This window comes from Lutjanus erythropterus, chromosome 3 (genome assembly GCF_056507025.1).
Source record: "Lutjanus erythropterus isolate fLutEry1 chromosome 3, fLutEry1.hap2, whole genome shotgun sequence".
In the NCBI taxonomy this organism is placed as follows: domain Eukaryota; kingdom Metazoa; phylum Chordata; class Actinopteri; order Lutjaniformes; family Lutjanidae; genus Lutjanus; species Lutjanus erythropterus.
Window position 1 is genome coordinate 25346287 of NC_139319.1, and position 26621 is coordinate 25372907.

The following is a 26621-nucleotide window of genomic DNA, read 5'->3' on the forward strand; positions in this document are numbered from 1 at the left end:
AAAGTACTCAGTACAGCCCTGTTGCCAGTTTTACTTCAGTGCTGCTGCTGTCTGTACTGTATATTCTACTGTACTGTATTAATTGAGCTGTCGTTTGTGTGACCCTGCAGTATGTTTGCTCATTTTTGTTAATCCAATGTGAAATCCTGCACAGACAGACACATCAGACTGAAAGAGTCTTTGGGCTTTTGTCCCTCTGAGACAGTTGCTGAGCTGACAGAAACCCCCGCTCACTGAACCAGGAGTGAAATTGTCCTATCATTGACATGTCCTTCAGTCTTTCTTTCTTTCTCTTTCCTGCATGCCTGCCACACTGAAGAGCTAAAATCTTAATTGCCATCAGCCGTTGGTTCCAGTGCATTGTTGAGCTGTGTGTCTAGACATATCCATGACAATCCACTGTAATGATAATGTCTGTCATTTTTTTTTCTCTTTGTAGCCCCAACAGGAAAATCTCCAGCACTGCTTTTGGAAGGTAGGCCACTCACCTTTATGTGTGTCTGTGTGTGTTATTTACACCGAAGGTCACTCTGTGTGTGTTAATCCATTATACAGCCTGTGCTGCACGTTTTTGCTCCATTTGTTGACATAAGGACACAAACACACACGCAGTAAGATAAGTTACTGCCTCTTTATCAGTCAGCTTCCCGACCATTGCGCTCTAACACCCAGTTAATTACTAACTAACGTCTGGATGGAATTAATCTCGTCTGAAACTGAGCGTGATGTGAAATCTTTTGGTTTTTTTAAGTTGAGAAAAAGAGTTTGGACCGCAGCTTTTTTCAGGGCAGACTTGGATCATTCTTCATGGCCTGTTGGTTTGTACTGGATGAAGTGTTTTGAATCCAGGCTTTTGTCCTATTTCCACCCACAGTAACTGAGTTATAGTGACAGACTGAAAATGGCCTGTCAGACCTGATCTATGTAGTCAATATAAGATTTGGCTCTCTCCCCCTGTTCCTTCTACTGTCTCTCTGTCAACTTTGATTACTGCTTCAACTTTATTGCTTTCTTTATCTGTTCTCCTGCTCTTTCTCCTTCCTGTTTTCTCGTCATCTCCTCTCCATTATTCTCCTTTTCTTCTCTCCTCACCTCTCCTTAATGGATGCAAACTGATTTTCAATACTAATGCCATTATCAATTCTGCTTATTTCAATTCAGTTCTTTATTAATTCCCTTACTGATTCTTGATCATTGTTAGACTCAAGCTGACTGTAGCCTGAGGGCTAGCTGTAGCAACAGTCTGACCGTCACCATCTAAAATAGATGAAATAAGAGAATGTTTGTTTTCTTATCGTGGAACATCTTGGTAGCATCTTATGCATTCCTTGTGAAAACACAGCAGAAATGCTGCCTGTGTGGCGTGTGAGCTGCAGCAGCTCAGCGATGTACAGTAGCCATTCACCCTTGATAACAGACATGCTTTCTTGGTAGGGAAGTGTAGCATGTCAAATATATTCCTGTAATTTAAAACCATTACAGATAGTTTCTTACGTGGAATGATTTGTCATTTTAAAGACATTACAACCAGCACTGTTGTCATCTTTGTTCATGAAATGAAGCCACACTTTGGACTAGTTCTTTGTCTCTGCTTTGACTCCATGTTGTCGAGTTTTCTCTCCCCTGCCTTCTGCACCTCTCCCCTCCTCTCCTCTCCATATTTCTAATCTCAGTAATGGATGAGTTTGCTGTTCTCAAGTTGTTCCATCAGTGTAAAAGGGGGCAGCTGTAGTCACATCACGGCATGAATGTCGATTGTGTGACAGTCAGATATAAGCACACCTGTCTGTGTGTGTGTGTGTGTGTGAGTGTGTGTGTGTACTAATTTTAATTCTGTTTGCACCAGCTTCCCTCCTTGGCTCCGTCCTAATAGTCCTATATCGTCTACATCACTGCAGGATAGAGCACACCTCCTTTTACTAACACGCAATCACACACACACACACACACACACATTTATCCATATGCACACTGAGAACCAGCTGGTCCTCACCTGAATCTATGCGCAGCAGATTCTTTAAGTTTGGGTGTCTGTGTGTGTGTTTGAGCAGGCAGCTGCTTCACAACAGCAACTTGAGCAGCAGTAACGGCAGCACGGAAGACCTTTTCCGAGACAGCATCGACTCCTGTGACATTGACATCAACGAGAAGGTATGAATGTTTGTGTGTCCATATGTTGATCTGTGTCAACAGACCTTTAATTACAGAAGCTAAGCTCTTTTAAGCACTAAACAAATGCTTGTGTCAAGTAATAACAACCCTTCCTGTTTCTGTGTGTCTACTTCAGACTAATAAAAGATTAAATATATTGCACCTTCAACATTTTTTACGCTCTTAGCAATAAAATCACACAGAGTGGAGAGTTTTTTCTGGTGGATGCACAGCTTAGGCTGAGAATGCTAATCATTAGGATGAGCCCTGTCAGGATTCCTCTTACGTCTGCAAATTCAAGGAATAAGTTGTTTTTTTTTTAAGGCCTCTAAAAACTTGAGAACTGCATAGTTCAGATCATTTGATGCGTTGTATGAGGTAGTTATTGTCAGTGAATTCCCTACAGCATATAGCAACTGACACGTACCCAGTCTGGAGAAGCAGCAGGAGTGTTAGCACAGAGGCTAAGCAATGTACTGCTATAGACAAGGTCAGCAGCAAAACATATTTACAAAAAATCTGTAAAAGTTTAAGTGTATGCTATACAGAAAATAATTTCACCACTTTAGGAGTCACCATTATGTAAGCCAGATACCACTCTGTTGGCAAAACACACAACACAAGAGCTGCTGGTCCTGCTGCCTCGATTGGTTAGTTGTGTTGTTGTGGTACTTCTGTGATTCCGAACTAACCTTTTAAAAACACCCAAGTCACACAATAACAAAAACAAACAAAGTGATTGAGGCAGCAGTAGACAAGCAACTCCTGTGTTCTGAGAGGTACAATGACTGATTTTGCCAATGGAGTCTGGTTGCTTTGGAGCTAGTGATGTTTGGCTTGTATAATGGCAGTTTCCTATTGGAAAAGGCTGTCTGATTTTTTTTTAGTTGGGCCTTTTTAGGGTGGGCAAAATAGTTTTTTGCTACTGACCCTGTCCATAGAAGGACATTGCTTAGCTTCCTACACTGGTTCTCCTCTCTCTTAGCTGGGGGATGCCAACTGCCATCCTCTGTAGGTAATACACAGACTATCGATAACTGCCTCATACAACCCTCCTTCAAGTAATCTGAATCATTCCTTTAATGTAGCTGTCAGATTCAATCACATTTATGGTGTAAATGCAGGTTTTTAGTAATCTGTCTCTGTTTCTCTCAGGTGGGTTCTCTGGAGAAGAAAGTGGCAGAACTGGAGAATGAGATTCTGATGAATGGTGATCTCAAGTCCAAACTGAAGCAGGAGAACACTCAACTAGTACACAGGTAGGAACTGGATTTTAGAACATACAAGAACAAATAAATGACCTGCCCAGTGTCATATTATACAGACCGTTCTCTGTTACTTCTCATTGTTGAAATGTCAACAGTTTTTTTTAATCTACAAAAGACTAATTTTGTTCACATAATGCAAGAGAATATAGAAGTAATTTATTATTCACTGTTTCAAAAAGTAACACTCAGTTCAGTTATGATACTGTGCTGAACGAACTGATGTGTGATGTGATCATCATCACAGGGTTCATGAGCTGGAGGAGCAGCTGAAAGACCAGGAGACGCGAGCAGAACAGAATCTGCAGGAGGAGCTAAGACGACACCGAGAAGCCTTCAGCAAGATGGAGAGAGACAAGAACACACAGATAGAGCTGCTGACCAACCGGTGAGAAACACACAGATAATCAAGCAGACTAATGCACAATGTCTTTTTTTTTTAAATTATATTTAGTTGCATGAATTCAACAAAGTGCATCTCATGCTGAAATACAGTTCATTAAAAAACTGGACTTGGCAGCTTTGCTGTTAAATCCCCTGGATATGGACATTGACGTGCCTGCCTGTTAGGAGAAAATGCAAAATGTAAATGTATGCTAAACAGAGCTCAGAGATTCCTCCTGGGGTTAGTCAGCTGCCTCTGGAGCTACAGTACATACTGTGGACGTTTGCTTTAACTGGTGCCTCAGCTGCCTATGAGCCAAACTCAGCGTGTATATAAAAGTAAATTAATGTACAGTGTTTTGTGTTTTTAGAGTAAAGCAGCTGGAGGATGAGAACAGTGACTTTGCTACTAACATGTGCCGGCTCAAATCACAGACAGAGAAATTAGATGAGGTAAGCCATGTTTACTTTTTATTTTTCTATATATATTTGCTTTCTTTTATCTTGTTTGTCTTTTTCTTTATTCTGTCCTAATTTTTACATTAAAAGGGCTCCACAGATTTTACACATCAAAGTCTGTTAACAGGCCTTGGAGAGTACTACTGCATAAGTGAAAAAAGGCATATAAGGCCTTTTGTGTGCAATCTGATTAATTGCCTTAAGTGATGTCACGTGATGTCTAGAAGGCTGTTTGAAAATGAAAAAGAGGTGTGGTGTTGAACTGAGTTTTTCAGACCACTGTAGCCTGCTCTTCATCACTGCTTGAAGGTAGGTGCTTGAGGCTGTATTAGCCATTACTAGCACAACACACCCAGACCTCTGACTAAACTGTCAGCAGCAGGGCGGAGTGCATCATGAGTAATGTAGGCGCCAGTTGACAGTTTCTGACAAGAAAAAAGGATATGTGTAATAAAAAAAACACAATATCTCTGTTTCTGCTAGATTTTGATGCTTTCATTGTCAGTTGTGAGTAAGTTTTATAGGAATGCAATGCTAAATCATTTGTCCACACAGTCCTCCTGTCCCTTTCAAATATGTTTCTTTAAGAGCTGAATAATGTTCGACGTGTGCAACACACACACACACAGAAATATTAATGAGGGACTGTAATTTTATTTACAAGACGAGAAGGTGGAAACTGTGGGTGCTGAACCACACCTCTATTTCAAGACAGTGCCAGTGTTAATGACACCAAACCAGAAAGTTGTCAACTCCGTCTTCACGAAATAAGGATGTGAGTCACAGTAGCAAGAAAACATAACTCTGCATGGAAATACTTGAATAAATGTACACCAAAAACAAAATCTTTGTTTAATAGTACAAAATTAATATTAACAGTAATAGTACAAATGTGTCTATTAATGTAGATATGTCTATATGTCTTTGTGGGTTTTCAACTTATTAATGATTAGTTAATAAGTGTGAATGTTTTATTGTTTCAGGCAGTCAAATCTATCTGCACTGCTTTACACACGACATGTCTCACTCTCCATAGAAGAGGCTTTCAAAGTGGGTGGCTGGCCTCCCCAGGGAGGCACCAAACAGTTTTGAGGGAGGCTCAGTGAATCGAAGTGAAAATTTATCAAAAGGAGATCACACAGAATAGCCTAAATGTATGTGATTTCATCACAGAGATAGTCCAGGCATACAGTACTGGGGAATTTCACAGTTTTTCCCAGAGCAAGAATAAATGCCTTCAGATAGACCATTTTTGGTGTAGCCTGAAGTTATGAAAAACAGCTCTGTTAGACTATTTTGGCTCAATTGTTGAATGTCTGTGGTATCAAATAACATAAACAGAATTAAAATCTAATAGACATCCAGTAATAATAATAATAATATACCAAACACACCCTCCCAAATTGGCAGTCTGTTTAAACTGTAGAAATTTCCCAACTGTCCCTCTGCCTGTCAGTGCCACTGCTGCACTGCATCGCTATTGACAGCTGTTCTTTCAGCCCCACCAGCAGGGGTTATTTTAAGATATTTCATCATTCCCTATTATCTCTATTTAAATGTAGTCTGCAGGTAGGGTTGAGGTTGGCGCCTGGACACCAAACTGTATGTTCTGCTGCTATAATAAACCTTTTAAAGGTGAGCTGTTTGACTGAACTAAATAAAACAAAACTAACTTCAAGTTATAACTGTGTGTGTGTGTGGCTGTCCTTTCTTAGGAGAAACAAAGGATGACTGACAAGCTAGAGGACACCAGCTTGCGCCTGAAGGATGAGATGGACCTCTACAGGAAAATGATGGACAAACTGAGACAGAACAGACACCAGTTCCAGAAAGAAAAGGAAGCCATGCAGGAGGTGGGAGGGACTATTTTATGCAGTCAGAAACATGCACAGAGTGTTTTGCTTGTTCTGCTGCTCATTCTGTTCCCTCTCTTTCACTCTTCTGTCTCTCAGTGTGATCATGCCGACACCTACACCTACAAAATACTGCATAGGCATTATATAACATTGTTCATCTGTCCTTTCTCTGTGTAGCTGATAGAGGACCTGCGTCGAGAACTGGAGCATTTACAGCTCTTCAAGCTGGAGACGGAAAGGCCTGGCCGTGGCCGCAGCTCTTCTTCTGGGCTGGCAGACTTCAACAGCAGGACCAGGGAGGTGGAGCTAGAGCATGAGGTCAAGAGGCTCAAACAGGTACTGATAAAAAAAGGTCTTTTCAGATGTCTTTGTTAGCATAGCTCAGTAAGTACTGTAGCAACTGCGTGTGCCTTAAGATTCAGACACAATCATAAAATGCTCTCACATTGATTTTAGAGAGTGGGAAGCAACATGGCGTCTTTGGTACAGCTGTCTGAAATCTGTTGGTGTTAACGCAAATAGTCTGCAGGTGGATGTCATACATAAGTAATAAAAGGATTTTCAACAGTATCTAAATGTAAGACTTCATCGCAGGATAATTGCAGTGAACTTTACTGTGCTGTTATAAGAAGATAATGCCTGGGTTTGAAGAGCACTAGATTCACAGTAATGCTAAGCCTCAAGGCAATCTACATAATTATACCCCCACAGATTGAATGCTACATATTATGTCTGAAGTCTTACAGAATATTCAACTTGGCTGTTTTTTTTGTTTTTTTTTAACAGCAGGTGCTATTGTGTTGGCTGGTCTTGGCTGACCAGTTGTTTTTACCTATTTCAGACATTCAATGCATTATTTATTTTCCTATGCTTGATTTCCAAAGTGTCTTTCAATTGATATATTTTCGATGGGAGTGCAGGTTAATTTTATTTATAATAATTCATCTTTAAAAATATTTTTCATCATTTTTTAAGTTTGACTGAGCATCATCCTACTTATTCTAATTGGCGGACTCTCTGTCAGTCCCTTCAGAATTAGCAACTTTGTAATCTTCATAATAAATGGAAATGCAACTAATCCCTGCATTATTTCTTAGAACAATTATTTTACACACACACACACATTCAGATTGGTTCAGATGATACACTACATAGATTTATACTCAATTTATATCTACCCCTGCAGAACTGAGTGCACTTAACATTGCTCTTAGAGGAAGTATAATAGTTTCCGTTTAACATAATAAATTGGTTTATGTACTGCCAGAGGAACATTACTGTAAGCGCACCCATTCCATAAATCGAGCCACACTGCAGATTCTAGGTAGACCTGGAGGACACATTGAAACAGGGTGGGGTTAAGAAGAATATATTATCATACATTACCAGTGAGATTAGGGACTGGAAACGATCACGGTCAATCACATTGGCTCCTCTAGTTCCCTTCAGATCACGTTTGAAGGAAACATACCGTCATCGACATGTCGCACTGATAGTTAATTGAAGAGAGTCCAGAGTCCAGTGCAGCTTAACTTAGCTTCATCACAGTTTATCAGAATAGCTGCAGAATACATGTGTTTCAGTAGTAACATTGTCAAAAATATCCATACTTAAGTACCTTTTCCATACTTTTTAGACATAAGTTTTTGTTGTCTCACCTGAAATTTGGTGTGCAGCAAAACCAGACAGTATTCAGTGACTGTTTCTGTACCAGCTCTGTTTGCAGGTTGTTCAACTACAAGGAACTTTCGTATTGTGTTGATTTTGGAGGACCCTGTGAACAAAGTCAGTAGTATTTCCAGCACCATAACCACAAAATCTTAACATCAAAAATAAAATTATGGAAATATACATCTCCTCCTGCTTCATTTTAACTCCCTAACATAGGCTTGTTTCATCCGATTTCAAGGAGAATCCGACCCATTAAGAATAACTTTAATAACTATACACAAACAATAGAAATAGACGATCCTCTCGCAGATGGTCTTGTTTACTTATGTAGGTCTTATAGAGGCATCAGTAATAAATAGACTGTTTCATAACCAGGTAAAAACTCTTGCAGTATTTTTTTTTTTTAAAAAGAAAAAAGCCCTATTATAGTATTCTGTATTGTATTTTATACTAACTTTGTACCAAAGTTTAAAATTCTTGTATTGTGACAACATGCACATCCAGTAGTTTTAGTATTCCTAAATACACTACTTCCCACTGAGGTTACTGTGTCCAGTCCTGCAAAGTGTACAGATCTACTGCAGAGTAAACATTAGAGATAAGGAAGTAGATGAGTGTTTTTTTAGATGTTCTCTCTGATAAGACTTGTTCTTTGAAGTCTGAGTCTGACTCATTTTTATGACGTGTGATGGTATTCATTACACATTATGTTTTCAAGTTCCTAAATCAACAAGAGAGCAGGCAAAAGCAGAAGTTACTAAAACCAGCAAGCCTCGACGTAGCTCTGCAAGCCTCTGCATAGCCAGTCAGTTAGAACAGCTGATTTCCACAGTGTGTGAATCTTATCAGGAGCTAAGATGATAAGGTCCACCGTGTCTCCAACTAGCCTCAGAACAAACTCGTCAAACAACAATGAGAATGAAATATACCAGTCTCAATTTGCAGATACTTCTTCCTCTCTCAATATATGAACTTCCCATCCTGAGCTACTTCCTGTAGTTTTAGATTCAGAACAGTTCAGTTTGATTGTCCCTGTACGGACAAATGATATAGCTGTGTGTGTAATTTGAGAGACGCTGCTCTGTGACAATCATTAGGATAATCTCACTATCTGATGCCTGCCTGTGCACCTCTGTAAATGTCTGTATGTGTGTGTGTGTCCAGCGATTTGTGTCCCAGGACTTTCTCCCCCCTGAATTCCAGCACCTGGTGTTATCTGGGGCTCGGCTCCGTCCCGGTCTGATGGTAAAATTGCTTCTGTGACCTTTGACCTCCCGATTAACCACTAATCACAATGGAGTAGAGTGAACTCGCCCGAGCTGAATTGGGGTCAGCACTGCCATTCCCTCACTAATAGTTCAGGATGGAACAAGGGAAAAGCAAACTGACCTCTTGTCGGCACTAAAAGGCAACTTAATCATGGAGCTTTCATAACACACCAGACAGAGCAGGGGAGCAGTTTGTTCTGTAACACACGTAACCCATGTTATGTCCTGTAGGTGTCGCCAAATAGACGCTGTGTTTGCTGCTGGAAGTGCAGTGTTCTTTGTCATATGGGTTGAGTGAGGCTTGCGTAGCGGCCATTTTTACAAAAAGCATCATCCCTCGTGATACATTTGTGTGGTCCAGATATCGATCTCATTCTCATCCCACCTCTCTCTCCCCTCTGTCTCCCAAACTGATTCTGTATTTCAGGAGAACCAGAAACTGAGGGAGCAGAACGAGGAGCTCAACGGTCAGATCCTGAGCCTCAGTCTGTATGAAGCCAAGAACCTGTTTGCCACACAGACCAAGGCCAAGTCTCTAGCTGCTGAGATAGATAATGCCTCCAGAGACCAGGTAAAATCACCATTTAGAGCATATCTGTATTTCTAGGACAGAGCGGTGCTCTAGATGTGACGTTGTTGATTTAAATCTAATATGCATAATCTGGAGGTCATCACTAATAAAGACTGACCAGATACTATAGAAATAAGCTATCCATGCTTGAAATGGAATAACTCAGCACTATGAAGTCTGTATCCGCTGTACAGCAGAATTAGAGCTGAAACAATTTAGGGATTAGTCTGTTGTTAGGAGAATAATTGTCAACTATTTGGATAATCAATTATTTATTTTAGGGCTGCAACTAACGATTATTGTCAAAAATTAATCTGCCAATTCTTTTCACGATCAATCCTCAATTGGTTAATGTATAAAATGTATAAAGGCCCAAAGGTGACGCTCTCAAATAGCTTTTTTTGTTTAACCAACAGTCCGAAACTCAAAATTGTGATGGATATTGCTTCCTGTTTTGATAAAATGATAAGTGAAGATTGTCAGGCATTTGATCGATAGTGAAAATAACTGCAGCCTTGAGCTGCATTTCTATCATATATGTAACAATCCAATCTACCTGATTATTGCAGGTATTCCCATAAAAAAGTTGTACATAGTCACTTGTGTAGTACATTGTAGTGAGTAATGGGCTACATTAAAGATTTTTTTACATTTTAATTTTCACATTTTAAGATTAAAATTGAACTGTCACAAACAAAGTAGAATATTAGCACCTGGCATAAACTAAATAAAATCAATGAAGGAAGGCTGCTTTTTTTATGAGAATAAAGTTGAAATGTTGAGAACTAAGTCAAAATGTTCCCAACAAAGTTGAAATACCATTTTGAGAATAAAGTGGAATTGGTCTTTGAATTTTTGGACTTAATTCTCAACTTTTCAACTATTTCCTCAAAATGCAGAATCTAACAAAGTCTTCCTTCTTTCATTTTTCCCTTTATGCCTGGTCATAAGACTCCTTCCTTTGGATATCCTAGCTTAGCTCAAACAAAATATTCTAGGTTTAGCTAACACAGAAGTTCCATATTAAAATAACGAAAGTGTTAAAAGACTGATAATATTCTAATATACCTTTTTTGATAAACTGAAATGAAAATGCCTTTGACATTCTTCGCTCTCTTCTCAGTTAATGGAAGCCCTGAAGGAGCAGGAAGAAATCAACTTACGTCTGCGACAGTACATGGACAAAATCATCCTGTCCATCCTGGATCACAACCCTTCCATTCTGGAGATCAAGAACTAGCAGCAACTCAACTGGAATGAGAATCGTTCCCAGTCTGAGGAGAACGAGGACCATTCCAGTTGTTCTGTCAGAACCTGCAGCCTGGGTCAGGAATCTGAACAGGAGAGCAGAGAGAACCAGAGCCAGTCTTAGAAACTGGAACATATAAATAGACACGCACCGCCCCCTGCTGTTTGTGGCGGGGAAAGGAACTTAAATGGGATTCTGCGCTGAACTAAAGGGAGTTTTTTTTTTTTCAACGACGACTGCTCTCTGACTGTAGGTCAAACTACTGTGACTCTTCAACTTAATGCTCTGTTTTTATTCGCTGTCAATGCTGTGAACTGTAGGTACTGTCACAACTTTGAACTTTGAGGAATATCCTGCGCTCAACATGGTATGAGGATCGATGTAGTACACTGGACTTTATGTACTTTGGCATAGAAACTGGAACAATTAACAAACCTGATGTGGGTTCTGTTGTATCCTGGTGTAATATTAGCTGTATTATCCACAGACAGCTTGCTATGATGTAGAGAGACAAACAAGTTGGTAACCAGGCTGTAAACCCAACTCTCAGAGGCATGAAGGCAGACTAATCGAGCGCTGCCTGATCTGTAAACTGCCCATCCTTTCTCCTCTGTCACGTAGGTGTTCTCTAAAGAATGCATGATGATGTATTTGGACAGGTACATTTTAAGAGAAGAGAGAGAAAAGTGGCAAGTGGTCAGAGAAAGAAAATAATGAGAACCCCTGTACCTACAAGGGAAACAGAAGATTTTAATTCAGAAAGACAGAGTAAAGCATCTCTTCCCTGAAGTGGTGAGGAGTCAGATGATGGACCATGTGTGCCAGAAAAGGAGGGTTTTAGTGAAGTCGTTGGTGGTTTAATTGAAGGTGAAGATTTTTGGGTAACACTTTAATTGATGGTGTGTGCATAAGAAAAAAAAACAAAACATGTCCTGACCCCCGTCATGAACATGAAGGAGTCTTTCTTCTGTTTATGACTGTTGTCATTAAGTGTCATTTGGTCAGTTATGTGATTTTTAATGCAAAGTTTACAATGCTTGAGATGTCTTTGTTGTAACACCTTGACATAAATCAAGACAAAAATGTCTTTGTTATGACGTTGTTGAGACATTTAAAACTTACTAACTTACTAACCACGGTCTCTGGATCTGTGTATCACCTTGGTATTGTACTCTGTTGTCAAACTGGCCTTATAACATTTAATGACATCTTATTGACAAGTCCAAATGGTACCACTTTAGTTGAGGTCAAGGTAATTATTCATGATACTGTCATAACAGCGTTTGCAATGGTCTTATGACACTCGGTGTCAAAACCAATCACATATGACAGTATAATGTTGAAACATAAAGCTAAACAATTTCTTTAAGTCTGACAGTGTCAAGTTGTCATAACAGACATTTTTTGTCTTGATTAATAACAAGTTGTTATAACAATGACATCTCAAACAATTTCAACTTTGCTTTAGAAATGACACACTTGACCAAATGACAGTCAATGACAACAGTTACAAACATTCATTAAGACTCCTTCGTGTTCATGACAGTGTCATGACAGTCTCATGCACACCCATTCAAATAAAGTGTGATTTATGTTTTTGTTTATTCTTGAAAACATGTCTTCCAGTAACCTTGCAACAGCACTTGCAGTGTCAATCAGTCTGATAGTGAATATTTTTCACTGAGAAGTGGCCCTTAGTTGGTTCAGGCGAGTAGTCGAGTGTCACTTTATGGAGCAGAAGCTGCAACCGAGGAGTGTCTTTAAACTGTAACTTCCCTGGCTGCTCTTTGGTAGCAACGCAACAAGCTTGAAAAAGTTACATTGGTTGCTAGCAGTAGACCCAATGATGTTGCACAGAAATGTAAGGATATGAATGTACAGCATGTGTGGTTGGCGTGACTGGTAGCCATTGTAACATGGTTTACTGAATCATCTCTGTATGCTTAGTGAAATCATCTCAGATATTGTACGTGAGCATGCACAGGAGACTCACCTATTGGTACTTAAGACTGGATTAGCAATCTCATCGAAGCCTACATGTTGCAGATTGTTTTTAAAACCCAGACAGCTCTCTGAAACTCTCTTAATACTGTAAATATCATGAATGTACAACTGGATTTTTCTCTTTCTATGTGGCCAAAAAGGCTTTTTGACTTTAAATCGCTGTAATTGGTTAAGATACGGAGTAATACTCATTTACAGTATTCAGTACTGTAATGAAGAGGGCATTGTTTGAAGAGGGGAAACAATTACAATCTGCTGTATTATGTAATTATTCAAAACTTGAGTTTTGCTTCCTTGCACAAAAGAAAAAAGACATTTTGTTTCCTTTTGCATGGTTCACCTTTTCTTCTGTCTGTGCCTTTTGAGGACATTTTTCAAGATGATGTTGCTATAGATTTACATAGTTTTTTGAAGCTACATTCTATGTCTATGTCTGACATATTTTCTTGACTTGTAAATGTTGTAATTACATAGTGATAATTTGTATTCATGTGCCACTCACCACTCTTTTTCAGATTGATACTATGAAAACTATTTTATACAGTTTTATCAAGGAAGAACTTGTGATTGCTTCGGTGTCCTATTAGAAAAGCGATATAGCACAATGCTTTGTATGGTACGCAGGCCAGATTAGCATTTTGGAAATATTTTGTCAAGGTAAATAATTTTTTTTAATGCATTTTTTTGTTGCATTTCTCTCTTTTTTATGTTAGTCACAGTGAGTCCATTGCTTTTCAATTTGCTTTAAACTGGCTTTTATATGGTTGCAAACTGTCTTCCTAACTTCAAAAGTGGTGAGCATTATGAGCAATATTAACTTATTTACCAATACCTGCTGATTTGTGTCTTGTTTTGCTTCAAAAATCTTTTCAGTCTATAGCTGCTTGTGCCATTCTAGGTTTTAAAAAATTAAAGGTACATTAAGCTGTAAAATTTGTCATAAACTTTTTTTCTTGTAGCTCTTAAATTTTGACTATTAGGGCTATCCAATGTGATGTAGTCACTATAAATAGCAATAAAATGGCTTTGGCAGTGATGCTGTCTCATGAAGTTTCTCTAATTTTAAAACTACATTTATTTCACCTCATTTTCATTCATAGACAATTTTTAAAACTACGGTTCCGGCTTCCTCCCACAGTCCAAAGACATGCAGCATAATAGGTTAATTAGTTAACCTGGGATAGGCTCCAGCTCCATTACATGTCAGAGTAGTAGATTCAGATGATTAATATTCAATGTAGGCTACACATAAGGGATGATGTATCACTACAGATACAGATAAAACTTTATTGATCCTCAGGGGGAAATTCACAAGCTACCCAGCAGTTTATAAAGTAATTAAAATTAACTTCACATTTACCAGTGGCAACATTAAAGTGATGAACACAATAATATATCAATGATTATAGTAATAATAAAGTTTTAAATTCAGGACACTTACTTGCAACAGATATTTCTACCTACACTGTATTAGTACTTTTACTTCAGTGAAGCATCTAGGTCCTTCATCCAACTCAGTCACTGGATGACAAACATTCATAACATAGCAGATGTACTCAGCATGATATCCAGCAGAAAAGGACAGTGAATATAAATAAAAGAAATAACCAAATAGATAAATAATATTCATTTATAAAGCAGTATGAGATTTCTAAACTTTATTTTTCAGCAAAATAATTCACCTTACAGATGGACAGTTTTATTGCTTTTTGTCTGTAAATTATAGTCTTAATATAAAGGACAGATCACCCAAAAACTGAAAATTCAGTCATTATCTTCTCATCCCTATGCTGTTTGAAGGTTGGATTTATTTTTTAGTCCACAGAACACTGCTGGATTTTCACAGGAAAACAGCTTTGCAGAATCCCACAGTTTTCAAACAAACAAACAAACAAACAAACAAACAAACAAACAAACAAACAAAAAACTAAACAAACATAAAATACCTCCATACTGCTCATCTGGTGTGATCCAAGTCTCCTAAAGCCCCAACATGCTGTTCACTTGCATGTGCACACCGTCACACCCAGTTCAGACGGTGTGCACATGCGTGTTAATGTGGCTCCAAGTCAAGGATCTACAGTGAAGATTTAGGCTGAAAACGTGGTATTAATAACGTCTTTCAAGTCAACCTGGCATGTGAGGGTTTTAGGAGACTAATAACACCAGATGAGCAGTATGGAGGTTATTTTATGTCTTTCATTTAGTTTGTATGTTTACTTTTGAAAACTGGTCACCATTCACTTAAATTGTTTGGGAGATTATGCGATGCTGTTTTCTCCAACAGCTACAACAGTGGGTTGATGCAGGATGACAATCACCAAAACTGTCAGTCTGCATATGTTTAGCTGTTCATCTTGGTGTCATTATTAAAATAAATAAATAAATAATAATAATAAAAAAAAATACAACAATGTAGCCCATCAGTTTTCACCTTGGGAACAAATTACCAGAATCACAGGTGTGCCTGTGTTGAATACACCCTGAAATATGACATGTTTGTGTGGCGCCATCTATTGATGCGTCCTCCCCCTCACATTCGTACATCCCACTCCCCAAATCACCGTGGGCTGGGCAGGTGGGGTCGGTGGCTGCTACACAGGGGGCGGCACACTTCAGGCTACACTACAGGTAAGAGCTGAATGCTAGTTAGCTACATTAAACTGAAGGTAGTTAGGGATTAGCGTTAAACCAAGGGATTGTTTTCATTTTAAAAGCTTTATTAGTAGTTTCCATTAACGTTAGCTGTGTTGTTATCTGTATTGTTGCTTTTCCACATGGTCAACAGCCAGAATCACAAGGTTAGCTAGCTAACGGGGGATGTTAGCAGGTGCTGTTAGCAGTCGATTAGCACAGAGTCAAACTAACTGTCGGGCTGGACTCATGTAGCGTCCTGCTGGAAATATAGCTAGCTGTTATTTTTACCGTTAACTCTCCGACTTCAAAATCCAGGTGGAAGAAAACTTGTTTGTTTGGAACAGATCACATTACGATTTGAATAGTTTGTTTTTCTCAGTGAAAATAAAAATTGTAACTAATCGCATCACATATCGCAATTTCACTTGAACCAATCGCAATATGACTTTTTTTTTTTAGAGCTGCAACGATTAAGTGATTTTTTTTTAAATCGATCATTACATTAATCCGCAATTATTATCGTAATCAATTAATCGTTTTAAGAAAATAAAATAAATTTAAAAAAAAACGTAAAAATTCTCTGATTTCAGCGTCTTAAATGTGAATAGTTTATGGTTTCTTTACTCTCTGTAAGTAAACTGAATATCTTTGGGTTGTGGACAAAACAAGGCATCTGAGGAAGTCATCCTGGGCTTTAGGAAACACTGATTGACATTTTTCACCATTTAAAAAAAAAAAAAAAAGATTAATCAAGAAAATAATCTACCAATTTATTGATTATGGAAATAATCTTCAGTTGCAGCCCTGAAACTTTTTGTTACCTTATCATGCAACACAACAAACATCTACAATAATTAATGATACTTGAATTTTCAATGCACCACCAGTGAGTTCAGCTTTCTTTCATTCTTTGCACTTCTATCCAACTCTCCAGCTGTACCTTACAGGTGACGTGATGCTTCAAAATGGTGTGAACTATGAAGGTAAAAGAAGAGGACCACGTCGCAACACCATTAAAGCCAATTGTCAGGTCAGCAGTCATGTCCCAGGCACAGGTCTGGTTAATGAAGCCGTTGTTCACGATGGCTGGTGGGCTGCTGCCACTAAACCCAGTGAGGGCACACCAGCTGTAACAATGAATATCATCAAACCACGCCACATGGTTAATGGTTATATTGACCATGGGTACAAGGCTAAAAGTACAAAAGCACCACTGCCAAGGGCACTCAGGAAACAAGGAAGTGAGATTTCAGCTGTCGCTGATGCCTCAGCAGCTGGCAGGGTCAGCAGTGAAGCCATTCCAGGTGGTGTCTCAGTGAATGGGGCCAGCTGTCTAGATGCTGTTGACTTGCCCTGTAATTCTGACCAAGTGGCACCAGAGCCCAGCCTGCCAGCAGCAGCAAAGAACTACAGAAGATGGAAGAAATTCAGACACAAGAGGTGCGCTATTTACCTTACAGCTGTTTTGAATAAACTATTCTGTCCAAAATGTACAGTCATGCATAATTACTCAGAGTAGTGAGAGTAAGCTGTTACAAGGCTTAAAATGGAAACATAATGCTCCATCAGACAGGTTCCTACGCACTGTGTAAAAGTATGGAAAAAATAAGAGAGTGTGGGAAAGCGTTTGTCTTTCCAGACTAATTCTCATATTTGGTTCTTTAACAATTATGCATTCATTCATCATTTAGAGAATATTTGATGTGTATGTTTTCAAAAACATGCATGAAGATAATATAAGATGATGTGGAAATGGTAGTAAAAATGGCCTGGAAGGTTACGTTATGCATAAATGAACATTATCTTAGATTTATTGATGAGGCCTGTTGTGAATGGAGTATTGATGGTTTGTCATTTTTTAAAAGTGCGTCCCCAGAAAAAAAAAAAGAGAAACACTGCTCTAAAACATAAAGTTCAGAATTTAAAAAAACTATATTTGTTTTTTTTAATACATTCATGGTTGCAGCATGTAGACCAGCTCCGCCCCAAGTGCCATATAACTGTACCAAATCTGGTCATCTGCAGCTAATAAGTTTGAAAGAAAATGTTGCAGTATCTTTGAATTGCATATATATGTTGTCATAGTGTAACTAGTAACCAACTAATGAAGCTTGTCTAAGCATTTTTGGGTTACGCAGTGATATAGATATCAGAAAAGTTAACGTTATTTCCATGGACACAGTGAATAAACAAGGCTGCACAGATGCTGTGAAATTTAAATTTAAAATAAAACTTTTTTCTACTCATTTTCAGAGACTAAAACATATGGGATGAACAATAATATTCATTACACAGTTAGCTACAGTTAGCAGCCAGTTAGCTTAGCGCAGTATAAAACAGGACAAATGGTAAGCCCAAGAAATAACTCCACATATGACCCTCTGTAAAACTCCAAATTGTTGCTTATACACTTTGGTCATTGTACAGATGTGCATACAGAGGTGGTGGTAGATGTTTTGTACAGAGGCAGGCTAGCTGTGCTCTCTGCTTTCATGGTATGCTCACATAATCTTCTGCTGGCTGTGTCTTTTCACCCAAGTCAATAGCAAGGAAGCAATTAAGCATATTTCCCAAAATGTAGAACTACTCCTGAAATCCAAAAATATGTAATGATCATGTATTAACAATCAACCAGTGTCAGATAATCAAAAATAATGTATATCAACATTGGGGTAATTTCACTTAATGTCACTGCAAAGATGAAATCTACCTGATTGTGGATTGGTTTTGTTGGTTTCAATCTTTTCTAGACTCTCACCGACACCCCTGATGCTACCAGTGCTGCCATACAAGGAGGAAGACTGGGAAAATGAGATCCAAGAGGACACAAAAACTGACTGGGAAAAGATTTGTTTTGGGGACAGACCTAATGGTAAAGAAAAAAAAACATATTGCAGTATCTCTCTCCACAGCACTATATTGATATTATACACTGTTAAAGAAAGCCGCTTTCTGAATACCTTTGCTTAGTCATATTGATGCAAAATCTGTGTTCAGCCCGCATCTATTTTCATTCCAGCTCAAATATTCACTATATTGGCCACCATATTGCGAATCAGTGAATTTTTCTCCTCTAAAATTGCCAATGGTATCATCTGAAAAGTCCAAAGCCTCCAGTACCAATGCCAAAAAATACCTGAAATACATATGCCAGTAATGATCATTTCAGTGGTATTATTATTTATATTTATATTATTATTATTATTTACCACTGCAGTCAAATGAAGGAAACTGTAAAAATGTAAGAATTGGAAAACAGTTTCTCTCAATTTCATGCTGTTGATAATAGATTTGGTGTTATGCTACGTGTCATTGTTTTGTATCAGCTGGAGTTGATGTTTATATCTTATCCTGCTAGAACACAATTAAACCTACAGGAGTGTTGTACCTGGAAAAAAATAGTTAGATTTGAGAACGCTCAAAAAGACCATGAACAAGTACTGGTAGTGGCCTTTTTTTTTTTTTTTCCAAGGTTTATCTCAACAAGCTGTTTCTCCTCAGGCTGAGGTTGGCTTTCAAAGCAGTTTTTAGGATTCAGGCCAAGTACAAGTGTTTGACTGCCATCCTGTGCCTCCTCCAGGTCCAAAGGATGTGCTCCAATTTGCTTTGCGGAATTTGACACTCAAGCAAAGGGATCCAGTTGACCTACCAGTGACAGCCAATTACAGCCCAGCCATCCACCACCCACGCCCTGTCCGATGGTCCTGCTTCTACATTCCCACCGTGCCTGACCAGTTCGCAGACGCTGACGAGTAAGCCAGACGAATGCTGTTACGTTAGAGGATTGGTAGAAATCAGTGTTCATATTCCAGAATTAACTGATGAGTTCTGCTATGAATGTCATTAGCCCTTATTGGCATTGTGAAGAGTTTCTGGTCATGTGACCTATTTGGGGTTTGCTTAGATTATTTGTTTGGTCAGTATCTGTGTTTTTTCCTCCTCTGAGAAATTAGTGGAAGAAAAAAAAAAAGCTTCAAAGTCAAATGCTCTCATAGGTTGACTGTTGTTGGGTAGATTCTTGTTTTGTCTTTTTTATTGTAGGTTTTATTTTATAATTTATGTTTAGATTTTATATTGAAACATATTTATTTGTTAGGCTTCTGTGATCTTATTGAATGATTTTAGCTTACTCCCACACATTTCTGTTTTGCCGCTTCAGTGACTGTTGTTACTGAAAATGGCCATGCATTTACTGTTCATTCATTTCATATCTTCATAACTTTGCTAGTCTTCCAAGGACGGAAATAATAGTTTTTTATCTAAGTTTATCTGAAATGGGAATACTGTTGTCATAATTAGTTGAGCTATATGATCACTTTTGTTGTATATATACTGCACATGTTCACAACAAGTACATGAGACAGCTATTTTAATTTCGAGGCAGCTAGACTAACAGAGAAGTTATAGTTTGATTATGTAACAACAGCAAGCTGTTATCTGTCTGTTCAGACATTCATTTTCATTTTCACATCAGCAATAAATCAAATTTTCTTTTACCTCGTGGTCAAAACGTGCATGCTTATCTCCACTAGTTACTACTCCAGGCAAATGAGCTTCATTTAGGGTGGCCAGACATCCTGGAAAATTCAGGACAGTCCTAAATTTCAAGGAGTCCTGAATTCTGTCCTGTTCGTCCCAAAAATTAATAGTTATTGATGATATTGATCGATAAGTATTTGTTAATATGAACAAGCTAAAAGGAGAGCTGTCTTTATGCTGTGAGACTCAACTTGAGACTTGAAAGCTGAACCACTGAGTAGAGCTGACTGGTTGAAACAGTAAAATTTAAAAAATCCTGCACTGAATGTGCTGTGTATTTTAGAGTGCAGCTTAATTGTCACGAAGAATTAATAACATGACGGAAACCTGCAACAAGTTGGTGCTGTAAAGAAGACCCTTTGAATGAGAAAACCATTTAATTCAATTATTTAGTCCACATGAATTAGTATATTGTAGTTTTTCAGTCTGAATGTTGTGAAAATCTTCCAATCAAATCACTTATATTAGCTATGATTCCTGCTTTTAGCTATTAAAAATATGTAGTATGTGTATTTTCACTTGTTTATTGCAGTGATTGCTGATGCCAGAGGAATTTGTGATTAAAAAAAAAAAATCATAAGCATATCATAATGTTAGCAACAAATTATCAGAGTTACAGTCTGATGTTATGCTAAATTATTGTGTACATTTTAATCCTTCTGATGAGAAGCCAACCCCCAACTCCCCTGTCTCAAATTTCACATATTCTCATCAGTATAACAGAGCTGTCTGTTTGGATCTCTCACTCCCATTTTACTACATAAACCAACAGATTTACTCAGGTTTCCTAGTTTAAATCTTAGGGAGAGTCTTAAATGTGATGACAGCATTTGGCCACTAGATGGCAGGGTTGGTGTCAGATTCTGTTTTGTCTGAGTTATTCCACACACCTCTGGGAGTTCAATGGGTTCATTCCCAAGGACTTGGGAGACATAAAGCACTCTCTTGCATACTGTTCAGACCACATTGCTCCTTGCAGCTCCATTCAGAATGCAACTGAAGATGGAGGAAACTGTTCCTAAGCTGATTTGTGTCATCTAATAACGCTAAATCATTCATGTCCACATGTCAATAATAGATTGATGTCATAATCTCTGGTGAAACCCACAGCCGTGTGCTCTGATGAGACTTTGTAGTTGAATTTTAAGTGGAGCCCTGGGTTTGTTTTTCATTTTTTCAAGCAAAAGTATGAAACATCAGATCCATCACTATCAAAGAGATGAAGTAGCTTTTGATGTTCCTGAGGCTTCTGTGTGAGTTTAATGGTTGGTGTTGAGTGCAAATGTGATTGGAGGAGTGGTGATGATAGGGAAAGATGATGATGTTGTCGTACTTTTCTGGTGTTCACAGAACACTTAGGTGGGGATTGGGTTTGCACTGAGCCCCTTGTCCTATTCAACTTTTCATAGGAGATTCTAACAGGTGAGAATGGAGTGTCAGAAATGAGAGGAACATGACATGAGGCTTTCTAAAATACCATAGGGATGATTCTGTCGAGGTGGAGTACTGACCTGTCATAATAGGAATGTGGAGTTTTCATGCCCCCGGTGTTTCTGGGATTTCTTGAGGTGCCGGTGTAGGTGAGATGAACTCCAAACTCCAAGGCCCTATACACACCTACACAGGTATTTTTAAAAACATTTTTATGCGTTTTGGCCTTTTGTCCCTTCACAAACAGCGTTTTACATCACTAAAAACAGAGCTGTTTGAAAACCGCTGTCAAGGTTAGGACGCTTAAAAACTCTATTTTTGATGTTTAGACAGGGAAACCAGTGTTTTTGACTTTTTACATCAGAGTGTATGCTGTTATCTCGTTTGACGTCTGTGTGCACTGTCTTCATGGTTACCCTGTTTGTTTACATCGGGGGGCTGTTTTGTGGAAGATGAGGAATGGCTGCTCCTGTTATTACCTGAGTGATTCTGGATAACTACGAATGCATTTGGACTCTCCTGTTTCAGTCATTATCTGACAAGTCTGCTACGCAACCACCATCTTCCTGCGTCCAGACTACATAAAATTGCCGAGTATAGAGCCTTAAGTGAAGAATCTCTTGTTCAGCTTCAGTGAAAGACATGGTATAGGCTGCACATCGAAGTAAAGCAACATTAAAGTTAAATCCACAGAAAACATGGATGGAAAGGGGAAACTTTCTTTGAATATACAAATGTTGTGTGACTACAGGTACTGTTTCATGGACGTTGTTGTCAATAATGGATTCATTTTGAGGCATCAAAGTTTGCTGGTATATGACAGCTTTGGCTGTTATTGTGTTCATTATGCATGTGTTATTTAGCATTACCTCACCTGCTAATTTACTGTCTTTTGGCCCATTGTAGGTCAATATTCATATGATAGCTGAAGTGTCTTCAGCCATATTAATATGGACAGAGACTTTTTTCCTGAAATTATACTAAAACACTCCTCTTAATGGATATTGTTTTAGTTTTATACTTTTTTTTTGTCTGCACATGATGAACCCTGCCTCTCAATTAGGGCATGCAGAAATAGCCTCCAGCCCATCCCACCCCTGAACAGTATAAGTAATTTAGAAAATGAATGGATGATTGTCTGAATGTTAATTTTAATCTGTGTTTGTCTTTATCTGTTTAAAGCATTTGTTTCCAGGAAGCTGACCCACACTGAATGTCATTGTTAATTTACTCTTCGGATGATCATTCTTTGCGAGCTTGGCTCACCCTAAAGTAAAAATCCACTCCAGAGCAGAATTCACATATGTTATTTGTTTGATCTTAGACAGTTTAATAAATATTTGTGGGCATGAATAACTCTCTCCCAAATACAGAAACCAGAAAGCCCAGAATCAAATTTGTCATGTCATCATGAGATTAAGTCCTTTAGCTGCTTCTTTGACGGGAAGTGTTACACTACTGTCACTGTTTACACTTCCACATGTCCTATGTTGTTCAGAAGTAGATGCTATTCAATAAAAATGTGCCCATTTCCTCATTTAAAGTTCCCCCTCTACCCTGTCAATCCTTTCCCAAAGCCCATCTGTTATTCATTGTCATTGGAGCGGCTCACATACTACAGCTTGCTCACTTTTAGCTTTGTGAGCGGCTGCTTCACATTCAGCATCATTTTCATTGTGTGTGCTTTGGATTTCCCCTTGAATGCTGCAGTAGCTGTTAGAGTCTTGCATGATAATTTTGTGGGGGTGGTATCAGACTGACATTGTTAAGAAATAGCGTGTCTCATAAATGTTGTAATCCTGGTGAGTGATTAATGCTCCTATATGTCTCAGTGGACCCTTTCTCCACATCCTGTGTTTGGACAAATAAGCAGACATGCTGGTGGTCTATGACCAGTCCTGCTTACCTTTCAGTGTCAATGCTGCATCTATGGTATAGGTCAAGTTCTGTTCCTTGGTAGTAAACTGACTCACTCATGTTACATTATTGTACTGATAGCCAGATAGACTTTGATTTTAATACAAGTCTCATTTCTCAGTGCTGAGATTGCTTTGGGAAATCAGCTCCAGGCCTTTAGTGCTACATTTCTCAGACATGAATCACCTCCAGTTATTTCATCTGTTTCCAGTGTGACCAGTCATTTAGCATTCAGCGTCTTGATTGATCTGGCAACATAATGGTTTGTTAGCCTGGCACAGGAAGAGACCCAGGAGGGGACAGGAAGGAGGATTGTGGTCAGTTCAACCTCCTGCAGCTAACCAAAGCAAACACATTGCGGCAGAGGATACATTCATCACAAAAATCACCGTTATTCAAACCTGGCGGCCCTACATCGCTAATCCTTCATGTTGTCCATATGCCAGCCTAGTTGAAGGTACAAGTGGGAACTTCAGATCAATTTAGATGACAAGTCTGATATTCTACTGTATATTTTTCTTAACCAAAAGAAAAAAAAAAACAAATGCCATATAAAGACCAAAACTGGCATTGAATTCATCCTATCTGTAAGTATTTTCTGTTGTCCAAAAACTATTGAAAACATATTGAGACACACCTCTGCACTATGACTAACTTCCTTCATTAAAATGATCACAAGTGTAGTTTATTTTGAGTCAGTTCCACATGTACCATCCTGCTGCCATAAATACTCACTAGAGAACCAAATATATATCAACCTAAAGCTTAAAACAGTCCCCAATAAATGCACTATTTACTCTTGTTTGAGTTTGCTAACAACCAAAGGGCTCCACTATTTTGGGAAATTATAGAGCCTTTTTAAAAATTATCCATTTATTTGTGTTCTTTCTTTAAGAATCACAACTTCAGTAGGAACCAATGCGCGTAGGGGCAGAGTGCCACCTACGTAATGCTGCTGTGATTCATCAGTTGCAAAGTAAGCGCAGAAAAATAAATAAATAGGGGATTGAGCTTCCGTGTACAAAATGTGAAGCCATTGCTAGTGCAAGTTCCTTAAACGTGCATTCTTTCTCTTTCTCAACAGAGGGCGACTCCACAGGTTGCAAAAAGAAGTCCAATTGTATGAAAGAGAGAACATTAGAAAATGACCCTACTTCTCACATGTTTTATTATGTCAGTAAACCATTTCCTTATGGTTTCAGTTGCTAGTTTTAAGGCTTCTCTTGTGCAGCATGGTGTTTATTTTGTAAATTAAGGTCCCAGTTAGAGTAAAAATAGATAATAAAGCATATTTTAGGGAATGGCTACCTTGTCATTGACAAGTCGTTGTCCTCTGGTTCTGGTAAGATCCAATCAGGATAGAGATACTTATCCTTCCACGCTCCATCCTAAAAACTTCTGGTTCCCAAAAACCAAGATAGCGATGGTTGCAATGCCAAACTCGAGGATTTAAAATGGTTGACCATGAACCTATAGGTAACATCACAGTGGGTTTACACTTTGGGATAAGTTATACACTTTAGTTTGATTTAACATTCATTGAAACTAATATCTTATAAAGCCAGATGGTCACAAATAAGCCTACCCCTGCAGGGAATTAAGTTTTTTGATGAAACATAATCTGCTATGTAATAAACTGCACAATGTTAAATCTTAGTCTAACCTTAGCCAAAGTAATCCAGCAGAACGTATGGTATTTTATAACAATATGCATCAGTCCTCCTAATCCAAGGGCTTTATTGATGCAGGGTCCCCATGGGGGGAAATAACCACCAGAGAAATTCTTCTTTTCCCTCACATTCCCTCATACATTCCTCTATACAAACAACATGTAATACATGCTATATCAATAGGACCCTGCACCCCTTCCATCTCCTTTAAATGACCTCCTGCTGTGCGTGATAAATCATACACGCAGTTTAGACTGGCGCTTAGCTCGCTTTTTCTCTTCTGTGACTCACCTCCAGTCATGGCTTTTCCGTCTCTTCTTAGTGTGTCCGGTCATTTTCTTTGCCTTCTTTTGATTGATCTTGTAACGGTATGTTGGCAAGTACAGGAAGATTCCTGTGGTAAGCCAACCACTGCCAAAGCTAACCAGAACAAAAACATAAATAAAATTGGCTGTTTTGGGGTGCAGGGATTCCGGTAAATTAGAACAATTATCTGCAGTCCACTAGTGTAAATTGGTAAAAGATGGAAACTACAAGGACCTTTTGGAAAATCTGCCTCAGTCAGGCTAAATCCATGCCAGTGTTATTTAATTTGGGATTTTTTTCTCACAGAAATTTGGCAGCATTAAATTTAATGACTCCTTGGCACCTTAAATTCTCTCAACTTTCTGGAAATGGTGGATAGTATTTTAATGGCTTGTTTTAGGCCGTGAGGATATGAACACATTGATTTCTCTGAGGTTCTATAAAGCCAATTGTATCCCTCCCAAAGAAGACGGTTCGTGGTTTCCTGTCATTGTGACTTGACCCAGTAGGAAGAGCGCCAGCATGTAGAGATCTGGGTAACAGACCATCGAGAAAAAACATCCACATAGCCTGTGGAAATAACTGGCAGCAGTGACTGTAAAGGTTACAGTCGGCTCATGGCCAAACACTGTTTCTAAACTTTGTGATGAAACAAGAAAGTGCTGCAATGTTCCTGACACTTCTTCCAACTAGGTGAGCTTGAGGCACATAAACCATTTCTGGGCTTTGGCCCTGAGCTGGATTATAGGTGTTTATATTTTAAAACTTGAGGGTCTTTAATTATGTTTTAGCATATTTAGTGTTTTGTGGTGGATAGCTCTGAAAGAAATCGTTGCCACATCTGGCAAACAGAGGAAGGGCAACAGATTTCGCTGAGTCAGAGTGATTGGAATCAGAGGGCGTTTGCCTGGAGTGAAATCTTCACCATATGGTGAAACTGGAGCACCGCACCAGTGCTAACAAGCCTGCGTCTGGTAAATTCACTTCCTGAGTGTCACTGTAATACCATACTAGGACATTCTTTTTGTAACATGATGGCTTTTATTAGGGTACAGTTAAGGAAATACATCTGTTCTCTCAGAAATTTCTCCTGCCTTGAATTATAGCAATATATTTCAGCTCTGCTCAATGGCAGTGCAGTTTGAGGACTCTCACAACTGTCTCTAATTTTATGAAGTGAGATAGAAAGGATTGTGCCATGAATGAATGGGACAGTTCACCCCAAAATCAAAAATGCATATTT

General features: G+C 38.7%; 2 protein-coding genes across 4 annotated transcripts in view; both read left to right on the plus strand.

Moving 5' to 3' along the window:
- Nucleotides 1-11748, plus strand: part of rab11fip4b (RAB11 family interacting protein 4 (class II) b) — a 78814-nt gene extending 67066 nt beyond the window's left edge. For 2 of the 3 annotated variants that reach the window (XM_084715586.1, XM_084715588.1), the window contains 10 exons: nucleotides 440-475; nucleotides 2052-2151; nucleotides 3307-3410; nucleotides 3664-3804; nucleotides 4172-4253; nucleotides 5975-6112; nucleotides 6293-6451; nucleotides 8951-9031; nucleotides 9482-9625; nucleotides 10749-11748. In XM_084715586.1, the coding sequence (XP_084571712.1) occupies nucleotides 440-475; nucleotides 2052-2151; nucleotides 3307-3410; nucleotides 3664-3804; nucleotides 4172-4253; nucleotides 5975-6112; nucleotides 6293-6451; nucleotides 8951-9031; nucleotides 9482-9625; nucleotides 10749-10865 (1102 nt within the window). In that variant the 3' untranslated portion in view covers nucleotides 10866-11748. The remainder of the gene's footprint in view (nucleotides 1-439; nucleotides 476-2051; nucleotides 2152-3306; nucleotides 3411-3663; nucleotides 3805-4171; nucleotides 4254-5974; nucleotides 6113-6292; nucleotides 6452-8950; nucleotides 9032-9481; nucleotides 9626-10748) is intronic. The other variant, XM_084715587.1, reaches the window with a different exon arrangement.
- A 4698-nt stretch (nucleotides 11749-16446) lies between these two features.
- Nucleotides 16447-20011, plus strand: LOC146330112 (uncharacterized). Its single transcript, XM_084713224.1, has 3 exons — nucleotides 16447-16955; nucleotides 18266-18387; nucleotides 19096-20011. Exons 1-3 carry the CDS (start codon nucleotides 16471-16473, stop codon nucleotides 19269-19271), a joined length of 783 nt encoding a protein of 260 aa, XP_084569350.1. The 5' UTR covers nucleotides 16447-16470; the 3' UTR covers nucleotides 19272-20011.
- The last annotated feature ends 6610 nt before the right edge of the window (nucleotides 20012-26621 follow it).